The sequence below is a fragment of the Artemia franciscana genome, chromosome 17 (assembly GCF_032884065.1).
Source record: "Artemia franciscana chromosome 17, ASM3288406v1, whole genome shotgun sequence".
NCBI classification, from domain to species: Eukaryota; Metazoa; Arthropoda; class Branchiopoda; order Anostraca; family Artemiidae; genus Artemia; species Artemia franciscana.
In genome coordinates this window covers 8,400,995-8,416,157 of record NC_088879.1, presented here as the reverse complement: position 1 = coordinate 8,416,157, position 15,163 = coordinate 8,400,995, and the positions used below count along the sequence as shown (strand labels likewise).

Genomic DNA, 15,163 nt, shown 5'->3' with positions numbered 1-15,163 from the left:
CTTGAAAGAAAAACAAAATAAGAACAATATAGGAAAATAATAAGAATAAAAACAAGGTATCAACAATGAGAAAACACAAATAAATTAATATTTCATGAAAAGAGGAAATAAGGTTCGAATACTGAAACTATTTAAAACGGTAATACTTCCGAAAAAGAAAAAACAAGACTACAATAATCAAATGTCAAAATGAGTTAATAATTCAAAAAAAATAAAAAAGAAAAAAAAAGTTTGGATAATGTAAAGACCAGAATTGGTTAATACTTCAGAAAAAAGAAAACCAAATTTGGAATAATGAAATTACCAAACTAAGTTAACAGTTCAGGAAAAACAAATGAAAAGAGGGTAGAATCTCAAAATAGGTTAATAACACAAAGAAAACCAGGAACAAAAGCTAGAAAAAACAAAGAGCAAATGATGAAAGATATTTTAGATTTATATTCAGTAATCAACATGAACGTCCTATGGAGAGACTCAAATATGCGAATATAGTGTGCATTGTAACGCATTTCCTGTTTTCTTCAACGCATATCTATTAATGGAAGTTATATGATTATAAAAAGAATACTATAAAGCCAGAGAAATCCAGTGTTATTGCAATTTGAAATGAACAGATATTAAGGGTGTGGTTGGAAGAAAAAAATGCAAATACCTATCATTATTTGTAGGCTTTCTATAAATCCTAAAAAAAATCTTAATGTCACTTTAAAAAGAAAATACAGAGCTTTTTCAACTACGGAAACGATGAAACCAGCCCCATTCTGGGTAGTGATGCTTATAGACTTACTTAATGTTGCGGCTGTTTCTATGTTGGGAGGACTCAACAGTAATTGAGGGGAAGGTTATCGAAGCACATGTCCTCAATCGACAAGGCCGTGGGGATACGCAAAAGGCCTGAGACTTTTGATTCCGCCTAGGCTCAACATGTCTATGACAACTCACACCATTTCATTCTGTTTGATAAAACCTCCATTATTGCCCCAGTTAAAGGTCTTACGCAATTTTTCAGCGAGGCAGTTGAAATAAAAAAGCCTATCCAACAATAGGTGGCCCTGAATAAAGACACTTGAGAAACTTATCTAAGCTCCATTTATAATAAAGTCATTAAATCCGACCGTTTTTATATCCATCCACAAAATTATATTTCGCAACCTAGTAGAATCTATGAAAATACCAAACCTGGTAAGCGATTAGCCTTTTAAAATGCTTTGCATAAAATGAATGTTTCGAATGCCATTCGGTATTGTATTTTTTTTACTATTCCTGCAAATCTTTATTACTATTTCTTGCAAAAAAAAAAAATCCGAAAACATAAACAAAAAAAAGAAGCAAAAAAAAAATATATGATGCATAATAACAAAAGTGCAAGGACCGAAGGCCAAAGGTACACACTATAACCAGCGTAGGGAGCAGGTTGCCCAAGGCTATGTTTGCAAGGAAGAAGGCCAAAGCAGTAGGATGAGATAGAAAGCCAAAAAAGCTGGTTCCTTTGCTGCCTTCAGAAATATCATCAATAGCTAAATAGAACATTTCTTTTAATAGTCTTGGTTCGAAATGTTTTCTGACATAAATGAGACTTGCAGAAATGAAGTAAATACGATAATAATAAATGAACATCAAGCTATTCCAAAGAAATAGAAAATAATGAAAAGAAAAGAAACAGAAATGGAAACAGGATAAAGAAGCCAAGTGGGATATACAGTGAGCTATTATCTGGTATTATTAATTCCTAAAAAATTATGTATGTTATAATTATATATGTTATATGTTTATGTATGTTATTTTTATTGCTATGTTTATTGTTATATATTGTTATGTGTGTTATATGATTATGTATGTATGTTAGATTGATTCTTATATTTATTGTTATATACTGTTATGCATGGTATATGTTTATGTATGTTAGGTTTACTGTTATATTTATTGTTATGTATGTTATATGTATGTTAGGTTTATTGTTGTGTTTATTGTTATATATTGTTACGTATGTTATATGTTTATGGATTTTAGTTTTTTTTTGTTTTACTCGACAAAATAGGAAATATGCAGAAATAACTTAAATGGCTTACGTTAACAGAAATGGAAACAGGATAATGAAGCCAAGTGGGATATAAAATGAGCTATCATTTGTTACTGTTAATTCATAGAAGTTTATGTATGTTATTATTATATATGTTATGTCTGTTACATGATTATGTATGTTATACGTATTTTAGGTTTATTGTTATATTTATTGTTATATATTGTCATGTATGGTATATGTTTATGTATGTTATTTTTTTTTTGTTTTACTCGACAAAATAGGAAACAAATAACAAGAGCTAAGAGCTCATATGGCACTTGTGACGAGGCAAGAAGAGCCAAGAGATCATATGGTATGAGCTCTAACAAAATTCTATGAATCAATATATTGATTTAAAAGGAAAATCAGATGCTTAATGCCGGTCAGGATTTAAAATAAGAGCTCTGAGTCACGATGTCCTTCTAAATATCAAAATTCATTAAGATCCGATCACCCACTCGTAAGTTATAAATAACTAATTTTTTACAACAACAAAAGAGAGAATAATGAGGACTTTTTTTTTCCCAAGACAGTGAACCAACAAAACCTATTTGAATATTTCGGCCCTATATCTAAGGGCCGTCTTCAGCAAAGAAAAAATAAAAAACAATAAAACACTTACAATAAAAGTTCTCAGTTAAAAATCCATTTTTTATTTTAAAATATCATTACTTCTTAACGAAAAGTTCAGCCATGAACTTTTGTTGTTTGTTGTTGTATTATGGAAAGGCAGTGTGGTCTTCGTTATTATTTACTAATTTTTTCTAATTTTTCCTTTCCCTTTAGCCCCCCAGATGGTCAAATCTGGGAAAACGACTTTATCAAGTCAATTTGTGCAGGTCCCTGACACGCCTACCGATTTTCATCGTCCTAGCACGTCCAGAAGCATCTGACTCGCCAAATCACTGAACTCCTGCCCCCAACTCCCCCAAAGAGAGCGAATCCAGTACGGTTCCGTCAATCACGTATCAAGGACATTTGCTTATTCTATCCACCAAGCTTCATCCTGATTCCTCCACTCCAAGTGTTTTCCAAGATTTTCCCATCCAACTCCCCCCCACTGTCAAAGACCTGGTCGGGATTTGAAATAAGAGCTCTCAGACATGAATGCCTTCTAAATATTAAATTTCATTAAGATCCAATCACCAATTCGTAAGATAAAAATACCCCAATTTTCCCGCTTTCCCCCTCCAACTCCCCCCAATGTCACAGGATCTGGTCGGAATTCAAAATTAGAGCTTTAAAGCACAAGATCCTTCTAAATATCAAATTTCATTAAAATCTGGTCACCCTGTCATAAGTTACAAATACCTCAATTTTCCAAATCCCCCCCCCCCAACTCCACCAAAGAGAGCAGATCCGGTCCGGTTATGTCAGTCACGTGTCTCAGACAAGTTTTTATTCTTCCCATCCAGTTTCATCCTGATCTCACCGCTTTAAGTATTTTCTAAGATTTCCGGTCCCCCCAACTGCCTACCCCAAATTACGCTGGATCCGGTTGAGATTTAAAATAAGAGATTTGAGTTACGAGGTCCTTCTAAATATGAAGTTTCATGAAGATCCGATCACTCCTTCGTAAGTTAAAAATACGTCATTTTTTCTAATATTTCAGAATTAACCCCCCCCCCAATAGAGCGGATCCGTTCCAATTATGTAAATTACGTATCTAAGACGTCTCCTTATTTTTCCCACCAAGTTTCATCCCGATCCCTCCAATCTAAGCCTTTTCCATGATTTTAGGTTCCCCCACCCAAAACTCCCCCCAGATCTGGTCGGGATTTAAAATAAGAGCTTTGAGACACGATATCCTTCTAACTATCAAATTTCATTGAGATCCGATCACCCGTTCGTAAGTTAAAAATACCTCATTTTTTCTAATTTTTCAGAATTAACCCCCCCCCCCCAACTACCCCAAAGAGAGCGGATCCGTTCCAGTTATGCCAATCATGTATCTAGGACGTGTGCTTATTTTTCCCACCAAGTCTCATCCCGATCCCTCCACTCTAAGTGTTTTCCAAGTTTTAGGTTTCCCCCTCCCAACTCCCCCCAATGTCAACAGATCCGGTTGGGATTTGAAATAAGAGCTCTGAGACACGATATCCTTCTAAATATCAAATTTAGTTGAGATCCGATCACCCGTTCGTAAGTTAAAAATACCTCATTTTTTCTAATTTTTCAGAATTACCCCCCCCCCCCCAAACTACCCCAAAGAGAGCAGATCCGTTCCGGTTATGTCAATCATGTATCTAGGACTTGTGCTTATTTTCCCCACCAAGTTTTATCCCGATCCCTCCACTTTAAGTGTTTTCCAAGTTTTAGGTTTTCCCCTCCCAACTCCCCCCCCCCCCCAATGTCACCAGATCCGGTCGGAAATTAAAGTAAGAGCTCTGAGAAACGATATCCTTCTAAATATCAAATTTCATTGAGATCCGATCACTCGTTCGTAAGTTAAAAATACCGTATTTTTTCTAATTTTTCAGAATTAACCCCCCCCCCCTAACTACCCCAAAGAGAGCAAATCCGTTCCGGTTATGTCAATCATGTATATAGGACTTGTGCTTATTTTTCCCAAGTTTAATCCCGATCCCTCCACTCTAAGCGTTTTCCGAGATTTTAGGTTTCCCCCTCCCAACTCCCCCCCAATATCACCAGATCCGGTCAGGATTTAAAATAACAGCTCTGAGACACGATATCCTTCCAAACATCAAATTTCATAAAGATCTGATTAACCGTTCGTAAGTTAAAAATACTTCAATTTTTCTTTTTTTTATGAATTAACGGGCCCCCCACTCCTCCCAGATGGTCAAATCGGGAAAAAGTCTATTTCTAATTTAATCTGGTCCGGTCCCTGATACGCCTGCCAAATTTCATCGTCCTAGCTTACCTGGAAGTGCCTGAAGTAGCAAAACCGGGACCGACAGACCAACAGAATTTGCGATCGCTATATGTCACTTGGTTAATACCAAGTGCCATAAAAATAACTTAAATGGCTTACGTTAATAATCCTTGGCAAATTTCTGCTGTTATTTATTTCATTAGTTTTATTTTACTAAATAAAAACCAAACCAACACATTGACTATTTCGCTTGAGCTTATCAGTAGTGCAATAAGTCCTTAATAATTAACCCCGAACTACTGGAAAAGATTCGACAGGAATCCTGATATTTTTCAAACTAAAATAATACTGAGCTATAGTTGTTTTTTTTACAGATAAATCGATACATATATATTGCTGTAAAAACCTCTTTGGGCCATGGTCAGACAAGTGTAGTATATGTGGCAAAAAAATTTATGGACATAAACTAAAAAGCCAATGAGCCTACTCTAGCCGGCACAGTTATAAAAATACAAAAAATTGACATCTTTAGCTTTAAAAAAAAACTAGGATAATTCTGGACTTTGAAAAGACTAAGTATAGGTTAGCATTATTTATAGCAAGGCACCACCTTGCAACTTATAACGAAAATAATGGAAGCATCCTATCTTATCAGATGTCCTTTGCGGCATCACGGCAGAAAAAATATAACAAGAACAGCACAAATTCTAGTAGATTATATTGATTATACATTTGAAATGTTTTGAATGTCTTTCAGGTTTCTAAAATCTCTATATATTTTGTGTAGGACAATAATTCATAAAAAAAGGGAATTTTATTAGTTGTAGCACCCAATTTTAAGGGAAATAACTAAATTATTACCAAATGTGATTTGGTAATATTACCAAATGTCATTTGGTAATATTACCAAATGTCATTTGGTAATATTGGTCATTACCAAATGTAGTGCAATCAAGTTATCTTAGTTATCTATATCGGTTATCTATATTAGTTATCTATATAGTAATCTATATATCTATCTATTATCCTAGTTACATAATAGACTGGATTCTTTCAAGGTCAAATGCAATTTTCTTAAATAGCTTCCAAATTAAGAAGCAAAAAGAAAATTAATTGAAAAACCAACATATGTAAAGTTAAAAGATAAAAATAAATTAAAATCTATGCATAAAAAAACATAAATAGAATTAAAACCTGAATACAGAAAAACTCTGTAATAAAGAGGTATTCTCTGCATGAATTATCCAAAAGGCAGAACTGCATACTGCGGAATAAGGCCTCAAATGTATAGTGTATTTCAGCCTTTTGGGCAGCATGAGGGAGAATTATCGGGGCTTCTAGATCGCTCGTTAGCACATCTCCTCTAGATCCTGAAAAATTAATTTAGTAAATAATTAATGATTGATAATGATCAATAAAATAACTAATAAACTAATTGCTACCAACTAAGAAAATTTTTATCTCTTTCAAGAGAACACTTAAAGTTTCTGTTGACAATACAAAAACTTAAAGAAAAAAATGATTACAGTGATTTAACCAATCTTTTAACGAGTGCCTATGAAGTTGTCCAGTCAACTAACTAAGCATACATAGTCTTATAAGGCCACGTAGTGTTGTAATATATTTTCAAACCATACCCAACATTTTTAAAGGATAAAATGAATATTCTGTTAAAATAAACTTATAAAATTTAAGAAAGACTATATGTATTACAAATATAAGGATTTCAATCAAATATAGATTTTAAAGCCATAACTAGAGGCCTGAGAAATTTTTAGCAAACACGACAATTTCTGGATTATTACAGCATTTATTTAAGACATTGTTGTCAGATCTTCGAAAGGTGCTCCTTTTATTAAATATGCTTATTTGAATCGTTCTATTTTATAACCAAGAATTCAAGAAATTCCATCCAAGCTCTTAGGCTACCTATAAGATAAACGTTTCTGAAATACGCTGAATGTATCAATAATATTGATACAATATTACATTGTGTCAAATATATTGTATCAATATATATTTTACATTGTATCAATATATTGTAATATTGATACAATATATATTGACATGGGTGTCTCTTTTTCATTCCTCCTTGAACAGGTAACCGGATTCTAATTGGTAAAAATGGTGTACCTGAAATTGGAAACAATAAATAGCAATAAATAACAATAAAGTTGGAAAAGCTACACAGGAAGCTCTCAGGTACTACTCTTGTTGGGCTTTCTCCACACAATCATCTTGTAATTTTTTTTCTATAGTTATCTTTTCATTGGCTGACTTTTTTTTTTAGTCTCGTTTCTTTTGTGTATTTAATGTTGATTTTTTTTTCTCTATAGTTCATTATTTTGTGTGTGTGTTTATTTAAACTTTTTGTATTTATTTAATTTAAAAAAATTCTAGTCATTATTTTTCATTTTTTGTGTTTTGCATTTTTTGTATGTATTTAATTGTTTTTACTCCACACTTTAATACTTTTATATGTTTTTGTGGGTAAGAGTTAGATTATTATTATTATAAATACAGAAAAGAGAATACTGAGGACTTATTTTTCCCCGACAGTGAACAAACAAAACCTATTTGAATATTTCAAATAACACACTTACAATAAATGTAAGTGTGTTATTGTTTATTATTTTCTTTGCTGAAGACGGCCCTTAGATATAGGGCCGAAAAAGGCTTAAAATTTTAAAAAGGCTTAAAAATATTTCTAGGGAGAAAAGAATTGTGGCTAAAAGGATGATTTTGATTAATCTTAACGGTAAAAGTTCGCTCTTAGAACAAATTTGTGGGAACAAAAAAAATACACTGAAATCTCTCAAAAATGGCGTCAAATCAAAATGAAAATAGGCTACACAATTAGAATGGCCATTGCTGAAAACTCATACAGGAAAATTACAGCTCCCAATCTTGATAAAAAAAATGAGACGACCAAATCTTTTGACCAGAGAAATACAAACCATGGCTCATAGTAACCAAAAATTTAAAAGCGCGCTAGAAATTTAAAGTTTCTAGTGAAGAAAAACGCCATTTGTAGCTGATTCAGGAATGATAAGGTCAGTACCATATGTTCTTAGCTTATATTTTCAGGTTTTTGCAACATTTTTTTTTTGATTTGGCAACTATCATGTTTCATTTTCGTCGTCTATTGTCTTCTAAAGCTGGAAGCATTCAATAATAAAACCAAATAAAAATAAGCGGAAAAAATATACATTGAATCAATTTTAAATCTATTTAAAAATCATTAAAGATCAACTAAAAATCAACTGAGAACAGTAGCTGTTCTGGCCTCAAGCTGTTCTGGCCTCTTTTGAATCCATGGCAAAATCTTGATAAGCACCCCTCCTCCTGTCTCCCAAACATTATTAGGCCAAATTAAAAAATTATTTTTATTTTTACTTATTAAGAATGTTTTTCATTTATTTAAATCTGACACTTTTTACTTTATACATGGGAAAAGATATGGGTAGAATGAAAATTTCAGACTCTATTTGCTTATACTTCTATCTATACTTCCTATCTATCTATCTATCTATCTATCTATACTTCAATCAATCTATCTATCTATTTTCTATCTATACTTCTATCTATACTCTATTTGCTTATACTTCAATCAAAATGAAATTTCAAAAATTACATAATAACTATAAATGATAGTTATTATGTATTTGAAATTTTGCACCCCAGAAATTTCTGCGTTCTGGGCAAGTGCCCCATCTCCCTCCTAAAACCACCTCTGTTGACGGGGGTATGACTCAACTCCTTTAATACATTCGTTGTATCTCTAGCAAGATAGTGATACTAAAGCTAAAATAAATAGTCCTAATTAATGAAGTTATAACTGTCAATGAGACCTAAGTAGCATAGCGTATTTTCCCTAATTATATGCCATAGAATATTACTCATCATTATTTGAAAAGTGCTCTATAAGAATCTTTACGGTTTGGTCTATTTCATGATATAACAACAACTGTATCAATACCATAAAAAAAAACAGCAATAAAAGCACACCCATTAATTTTGTTGTAATAATTAGGTGATTGTATCTTGTTTACTGAAATTAAAAGCCAACTCAAGCGAGAAATATTTATGGCCTGATAGGGAAAGGTAATCCTCAAATGCATATAAAATCCCCCATAATTGACATGTTGGGCCCTTGTTGCGGTTAAATCAGGACAGGAGTAAAATTTTATGCAAATATTCAAGTAAATTTGAATGAATAACCTTTATGAACTAGAGAAAATTTTTCAAACTTACAAAGTCCCTTCTTTAACTCCTCACATGGTCTCCAAATCGTATCCTTGTGAAATTAAATTAAAAAGAAAATGGCCTTTTCAACTAAAATCAAGCAGCAACATAAAACTTAAAAGGAACAGAAATTACTACGTATATGAGAGGGGTTGTCCCATCCTCAATACCTCGCTCTTTACACTAAAGTTTGACTTTTTGTCCCAGTTCTTAAAGAATGACTCCTGAAACACAAGGGCCGCTTAATTAGAATAAGAAGCCTTTTTAAACGTTCGAAAAGAAGAATTAGCGTAAAAAGCGAGGTATTGAGGAGGGGCTAACCCCTTCATATACGTAATAATCTTTGATCGCTTTAAGTTTTGATGTTGCTCGTTACTTTCAGTTGGAAAAACTGCTGTTTTTTAATTTAATTTCTGACAGTTTTTAATTAATGCCGAGAAATCTAACTCCCGTTCCATGGCCAATTCCTTCCCCTCAGAGAAAATCCCTACACGGAAATTTCTTCGCACGTAAGATACCCCCTCCCCAGATAAATTCCCACAGACAATTCCATTCTAGCTGAAAATTTCCCCCGGATAATTTCTTGCGCACTGAATTTCCGCAAGAAATTATTTTCTTACCACATTTTCATTTGAAAATCCCCCTCCCCTTCGTAGAAAATTCTTACCAAAAATGCCTTTCCTCGGCTCCTAATAAACAGTTGATCCCCCAGAAAATTCCGTCTGGAGAATCTCCTCATGGAAAACTCCCCCATGGAGAATTCCTCCCGTGTAATTCCCCACCCCATATGGAAAAATACACGAGAATATTTTAACCCGGTAAAGTTAGACAAAAAAAAATTCCATTGAACTTCCGGCAAATTCCCCCAGCGTAAAATTTCCCTAGGAAAGTTCCCCCCCCCCTCCCAGACCCCCCAAGGAAAGTTATCCCCGGGGTAAAATCTTTCCATCAGAAGATTAACCCTCCCCCCTGGAGAAATGTGTGTATACTCGCCAATAGCAAATACTATAAGTAAAGAATGGGCAAATTTCACGACTTACTATCCTTTCCACAGGGGGCTGTGGGGCATGTTATCACCAAAGACATAGTTACTGAGCTTCTCAACTATGCTGAACAAAACGGCTTTCTCAAAATTTTGATTTGACGACTTTGAAGAAAAAAGGGAGTGGAAGTGGGATAGTTGCCCTTCAATCTTTTTGGTCACTTAAAAATGGCAATACAACTTTAATTTCCATTAGAATGAGCCTTTTCCCAATACTCTAGGACTATTGGTTCGATATGATCACCCCTGGGGAAAACAAACATGAAAATCAAGAAACAATAACAAACAAACAAATAAACGCGCATCCGTGATCTTTCTTATGGCAAAAAAAAAAACAACAAAATTCAAAATTTTTCAGATGGTAGCTTAAAACTTGTACGATAGGGTTCTAGGATATGCTGAATCTGACGGTATGATTTTCATTAAGATTCCTTGAATTTTAGAGGATGTTTTCCCCCTTTTTCGAAAATCAGGCAAATATTCTCAGGCTTGTAGCTCTTGATGCGTAATATTAAACTTAATGAATGTTACATATCGGGAATCAGCACGCTAAGCCGATTCTTTTGATATATGAATCATTTTTTAGAGTTTCGGTTATTATTGAGCCGCGACACTCCTTACTTAGTTCCCTACCACCAACTTTTTGAAAAATGTTTAATTGCTGACCCAATTGTTAGTGTTAACGACCTGGTCTCTAGCCTGTGTAATAAAAAGATGGACAATCCCTGGGAGGGGGGGGGATTTTATTTAAATTGTCTATAGTCGGTGTTATGTAGTTTTGCATTTAGTTTCTGTATTTGTTTTTTCTTATTTTTTCTTGTTTTTCTTTCTCTTTGTACTCCATCATTTTTGCTTTGTGTGCTGATGGGTAATAAAATATTTCACTCATTCATTCTTAAAGCTGTCAAGAAAGCCTAAGTAAGATAGCCCTTTTTTATTCTAATTATGTCTCATTTAATTAATGCTAAATAGATACAACTATTACTCACCAACAGTGAAAACAGTGCTCTTCTGCTTCAGGGAGGGCTTTGAAAAAAAACCTCTGTTGACATTCTCTTCAATTCCAAGTAAATCTTCTTTAGTTACTGCTTCCCCAAACTGAAATTTAAATGGTAAAACAATATTTTTAACGTAAAGTAACCCAAAAATATGAAACAGCATTTTTGCTTACGTCTATTCATACCTGACAACCATGACTAATAATTTTCAAGACCACACAGGCAAATCATGACGAAACACAAAATCGCAAAGAAAAAAAGAACGAGGACAATAAACGGCCAGTGAAAAAATTGAAAATTATACAAATATTTCGGTCAAAACCTCCACTTGACCGTCCACAGTGCAGAATAAACTAATAAAAATATTGAAAATCCAAACCTTAAAAAAAAAAAAAAAACTAAATTACGATGACCCTTTCTCCGTAATGGTGAAAGGGTAACTTTCTTTTTCTAACCTTTCAGCCTCCAACAGTTCTTGTAACAATCCTGCAATATCTTTTATGTGTGTATACTTTAGCCCTTGATATTCTCGCATTAGCACCTCTTTAAGAAAATGTAAAGCACGTGGGGAGTGGGATTTAGACTCGCTACTGAACCACTCTTGTATTCTTTTTTTAGTCGGATAGTCAAAATCTTCTCCTGAAATTAGTTCAAGAAACAAAATTCCTAAGCTGAAAATTTCAATCGCATTTGCATTATAATCGTAAAATGCTTCTTCTGGCCATTTTTGTCTAGTTCCACCTCGTGATAAATTCTCAGCCGATTTTGGCAGAGCAGATCCGAAATCTATGAGAATTACATCATTGTTGTCAGTTATAAGAATGTTATTGGCGTTGATATCTCTATGTGAAATTTCGTTTTCTTCCATTCGTACTAATATAGAACACAACTTAAGAAGAATATTTGCAGCTTCAGTATAACGTTCTGCCTCACTATACAGCCCCACTTTACCCTGATCCCATGGTTCATTTATGTAACACCAAAGACTCTGACTTCCTTCCACGTATTCGGTTATTATCCAATACTCTTTTCCGAGCCGAAACCAATCTAAAAATCGAACAGTTTTGGGGATTTTTTGAACTAGTGACAACATTTCAATTTCTAGTGGCCTATTACTTCCCTCTGTTGAGACATAGCAGCATTCAGAGCAGGAAACGCGCTTAAGACATCCAAATCTGTTATTTTCCTTGCAAATGACTACTTCTATTTTCGATTGAAGCCACCTTTCCTTGAGAAATTTCCCAGTGAGCCAGTATTTTTCGTTGAATTCCTTTAGCTGGAAAATATACGGCAAGAAAATGCGAGACAAATCAAACGAAACTTCACCGTTCTGCTTCCTCTGTAAAACCCTTGTTTCGAAATCAATTTCTGCTGTTTCTTCACACTGGGTACATTTACCGATAATTTCTCTTACTTTTCCTTCGATATCAGCTAAATTAGATTCATTGTTGTTGAATAATAACTTAGTGATACTCCAAATTTCGTTTGAATTTTTGAAGCTACGAATCACAGTCAAAAATCGCTTTTCATCAAGAGGTTGCGTCTTATTGTGTGGATCCATTCCAAGAATCATACACAGAAACACAGTGCCAAGATTCTGCAAAAAGTAAGTAACAGCCTCTGTTTTGTAAGATTCAGTGTTGATGGTGTGTGAATTCTTTATTTTTACTTTAAAAGTAATATATTCAATTTGAAAGTCGCAAATGCAAACCTCTGGGTTTTTTTCTATTGACTCATTCATTCCTTTCAACAACACAGTCATCTGTAACAAAATATTCAAGGCTGTTTTTGGACATATTGGCCCATTTTCGTTAAGGTAATCCTTCAAGCTGACACACTGAACAAAATAATAACGACTTTCATCAATTATAAATCTGGTGCTTTCAAAAATATCAAAGAAACAATGATGAGGTGATGTATCTGGTTCATAAGCAATGGTAGAAGTTTCAAGCTCATTCTGGCAATATTTTTCTTCAGTATTTTTATACATAATACATATATTTTTTAAGATGTATTTTAAGGTTTTTTTTTATAGCTGCTTAATATACTCTATATTCCGATGCATTTCACAATACTTACATGCAATAAAGATTATGCTCTCTAAAATGCCTAGAAATATTACACGTAAACTAACTTAGAGTAACTATTTACTTGATAAAACTATAAAGCTCTTTTGCACCTTGTATTTTTCTCTTCTTTTGCTTGCAAAATATAAAAAAAAATTATAATTTAGATGAATTGTTTGACGTCAGAATTTAATGATGTCATTAGCTCTAGCACTAAGGTAATTTTGTTGACCTGAAGGGCACATAAACATCATTGATGTTTGCTGTTATACATCATCATCGTTGATGATATATATATAATAATAATGATAATAATAATAATTTATTTTTGACCCGCTACAAAAAATCAAAGCGGAGTATCAATAAAAGAAACAAAACAAACACTACACAAAACAGAAAAAACAAGAAACTAAAGTGTTTGACGTCAGAATTTAATGATGTTCTAAGCTCTAGGACTAAGGTAATTTTGTTGACCTGAAGGGTACATAAATATCGTTTTTACTACGTAAAACTTGCGAATATACAACATTCTTCGCTGTCCCATTGTCTATGCATATAAATAAATTGTCTGATTTACCGACTCTTAAACATGCAACATATAATTGTCCATGGGAAAAACAATCCGAATTCAGATCTATACCTAATTATTCTAATGATTGACCTTGAGCTTTGTTGATGGTGATTGCTAATCAAACATTCCCTGTGTCCCCGTCGTGATTTATATATCCCCCTGTGCCCCCGGCGCCCCCGTTGTAGTTGTGTCCCTGTGTCCCGGTCGTTATTTATATTCCCTGTGTCCCGGTCGTCATTTGTGTCCCGGTGTCCCAGTCTGTTATTTCTCTTTGAGTATCCCGGTCGTCATTTATATTCCCTGTGTCCCGGTCGTCAATTGTGTCCCGGTGTCCCGTCTGTAATTTCTCTCATTATTATTATTCTAATGATTACCCTTGAGCTTTGTTGATGGTGATTGCTAATCGAACATTCCCTGTGTCCTTTTCGTCATTTATATTCCCTGTGTCCCGGTTGTTATTTGTGTCCCGGTGTCCCAGTCTGTAATTTCTCTTTGAGTGTCCCAGTCGTCATTTATATTCCTTGTGTCCCTGTGTCCCGGTCGTCATTTGTGTCCCGGTGTCCCAGTCTGTAATTTCGTCAGTCGACAAACATGACGTCAGTCGACAAACAACTTCATGACGGCATAATGCTCAATCCTTACAATGACGTCAGTCGACTCACAAACATGACGTCAGTCAACAGACACACACAAACAAACAACTTATCTATATGTCTACTAGCTAGTTGTGTCCCTGTGTACCACCTATGAATATAGATATATATATATATATATATATATATATATATATATATGTGTGTGTGTGTTTTTAACTACGTATAACTTGCGAATATACAACATTCTTCGCTCTCCAATTGTCGGTGCATATAAATAGATTGTCAGGTTTACCGAACCTCGAACATGCAACGTACAATTGTCCATGGGAAAAACAATCAGATTTAAGATCTATACCACATTTTTCTAATGATTGACCTTGAGCTTTGTTGATGGTGATTGCAAATGCTAATCAAATTGGGAATTGCAATCTTTTAAATTGAAAAGGCAGATCCGTTGGAATCATGGAATGCGAGGAATAAGAACAGCCTCACCCTCAAAAGGTCCTGTCAAGATTGTTGCCTCTATTACGTTTTCCATTGTTTTTTCAATGGAGCGTGCCATTGCAAAGCTTTAGAGGGTTCATGTTACGTAAAAATATTATTGGTACGCCTATTTTTAGTTGTAGCACGTGTGGTGGAAACCCGGGAAGATCCACGGAATTTAAAAATTCAGATGGACAATTAACCGCCTCATTTGATTCCAAAACTGTGTCGACTGACTTGTAAAGGACTGCCTGGTCTCGAATC

The 15,163-nt window shown here is 34.1% G+C and overlaps 1 protein-coding gene across 3 annotated transcripts in view; it reads right to left on the bottom strand.

The window, feature by feature from the left end:
- Nucleotides 1-15,163, bottom strand: part of LOC136037783 (vacuolar protein sorting-associated protein 52 homolog) — a 116,716-nt gene that overhangs the window by 16,996 nt on the left and 84,557 nt on the right. For all 3 annotated transcript variants that reach the window (XM_065720616.1, XM_065720613.1, XM_065720614.1), the window contains 2 exons: nucleotides 11,175-11,283; nucleotides 6,093-6,268 (listed from right to left, as the gene is read on the bottom strand). In XM_065720616.1, coding sequence (XP_065576688.1) covers nucleotides 6,093-6,268; nucleotides 11,175-11,283 — 285 coding nt within the window. The remainder of the gene's footprint in view (nucleotides 1-6,092; nucleotides 6,269-11,174; nucleotides 11,284-15,163) is intronic.